General features: G+C 41.0%; 1 protein-coding gene across 1 annotated transcript in view; it reads right to left on the bottom strand.

Annotated features, from left to right (window-relative positions):
* Nucleotides 1-1441, bottom strand: part of TECTB (tectorin beta) — a 38357-nt gene extending 36916 nt beyond the window's left edge. Inside the window, exons 1-2 of the mRNA XM_015557960.1 lie at nt 1306-1441; nt 988-1146 (exon numbers count right to left, since the gene is read on the bottom strand). Coding sequence (XP_015413446.1) covers nt 988-1059 — 72 coding nt within the window. The 5' untranslated portion in view covers nt 1060-1146; nt 1306-1441. The remainder of the gene's footprint in view (nt 1-987; nt 1147-1305) is intronic.
* Between the last annotated feature and the right edge of the window lie 431 nt (nt 1442-1872).

Genomic DNA, 1872 nt, shown 5'->3' with positions numbered 1-1872 from the left:
TAATTTGAATTTTAAACTCTAGGAAGCCTCAAACTTCAGGTGGCAAATTAAATATTTAACATTTCTCAGATTAGTAATACTTTCACATTTTTTTTTTCAAATTTTTTTTTTATTATTATTATTTAAGGTGTTACAAATGTTTCCTTCCCCCCTCCCCCAGTAACCCTCAACCTCCCCCCGCACACACACTCATGCTCCCATCCCGCTGTTGTCCATGTCCATTGGTTTGGCTTATATACATGTATACAAGTCCTTCGGTTGATCTCTTCCCCTTACCCCCGCCCTCCCCTACTTCCCTTCTAGGGATTGATAGCCTGATCGCTGTTTCTCAGTCTTTGGGTCTGTCCCTTTTCATCAGTCTATGTTGTTCTCTATAATCCACAAATGAGTGAGATCATGTGGTATTTATCTTTCTCTGACAGGCTGACTTTTAAACTTTAATTTATTTCAAGGAATGTACCTATGAAACAAGATTGGATTGATTGGATATATATATCTATGGTGTCCCCCCAAAATGTACACACACTTTGAATAATTATTCATTCTAATGGGTTAAATCTGAAAAGAAAGAAACTTCAATTGACCTATCAGAAAAAAAGTGTGTATACATTTTTTGGGACACCCTGTATATATATTTTAAATCCCATGAAAATAAGCACATAACTTAAAATAAAAAATATCCATTCACTTAAAAAATGTCCATTCATATGAAATGCTAATTGATGGCACAGGATAGAAATTCAAATCAAGTGGAAAATATTTTAAAAAGTGGAGATTTTATCTCTATCCATCTATTCTCTGATTTTTAGAAAGTCTAATTTTATCTAGTACATTTTTTTACTTCTTATGGGAAAATTCTGATTGGCACTTGTGGGGGTGGGGGGTGGGGCTTAAGTGCTTCACTTGGCTATATGCAGAGCTCTGAGCTTTGCAAAGGGAGGTTTCAGGGCATCTCCAGGAAGAGGCCTAGCGCCAGGGCGTACCTGCTTTATTCGGAGTGCAGGACTTCGCAGAGGCTTCCACAAAGACGGCCAACAGGACGAAGGCCCTCATCATCATTGCTTCTCAGAACCTGGTCTTGGCCAAGTGGCCAAACCAAGCTGGCCAGATGTTCACGGTCCTGCCAGGGCCCGAGCCTCGATCATTCTAGGTCAGAAACAGGAGCGAGAAATGGAAAGGAAGGGTGAGAACAAAGCAGCGCACACAGTCTTCGGGGGGATTTCCAAGGGAGATCCGGAATGCCGTCCGCCTCCTCTTTCTAATGGTTCCTGGTCTGCACTGAGAGGTGAAAAGTGGGGCTCATACCACGGGGAGGTCAATAACACATGGAGTTGCTCATGTTCCCGACTGTTTCATTCTCTCTGACTGTGGATGCTGCCTCCCAGATGCCGCCCAGTTCTCCGGCCCCGGTCCTAGCTCGACTTTATACAGGCTGAGGGTGTAAAAGAAACCGGCTCCAGATAAACCACAATGAACACGCATTATCCACCGCGGGGGGAATAAAGGGGACTTTGCACAATAATCCGATGGGAAGCTCAGTTACGGCCACTTGAGTCTAATTTCTTTTACTTCAGAGGGTTGAAAACTTTTTTTTTAAACCACTTCCACCATGATTGGAATAAACAAATTTTCGCCCCTTGTACAAAAAAATAACTGATTGGAGGCAACCTAATTTCTACACAGTTTTAGGTGACAATTTTCATTCTTTACATCTTGCTTTCTTTCTTTTTTTATAGGTAAACTCTCTAAACTTTGAACATAAAAGGACTCAAGTTCAGCAGTGTTAAACCTGACAAGCAAAAAGCAGGCTGTTTGTGCCAATGCAAATGGTACATTTTTTTTTTCTATAATATTTTTTAATAAGCTCTGAAC

This window comes from Myotis davidii, unplaced genomic scaffold (genome assembly GCF_000327345.1).
Source record: "Myotis davidii unplaced genomic scaffold, ASM32734v1 scaffold107, whole genome shotgun sequence".
NCBI classification, from domain to species: domain Eukaryota; kingdom Metazoa; phylum Chordata; class Mammalia; order Chiroptera; family Vespertilionidae; genus Myotis; species Myotis davidii.
This window is presented reverse-complemented; position numbering and strand designations above follow the sequence as displayed.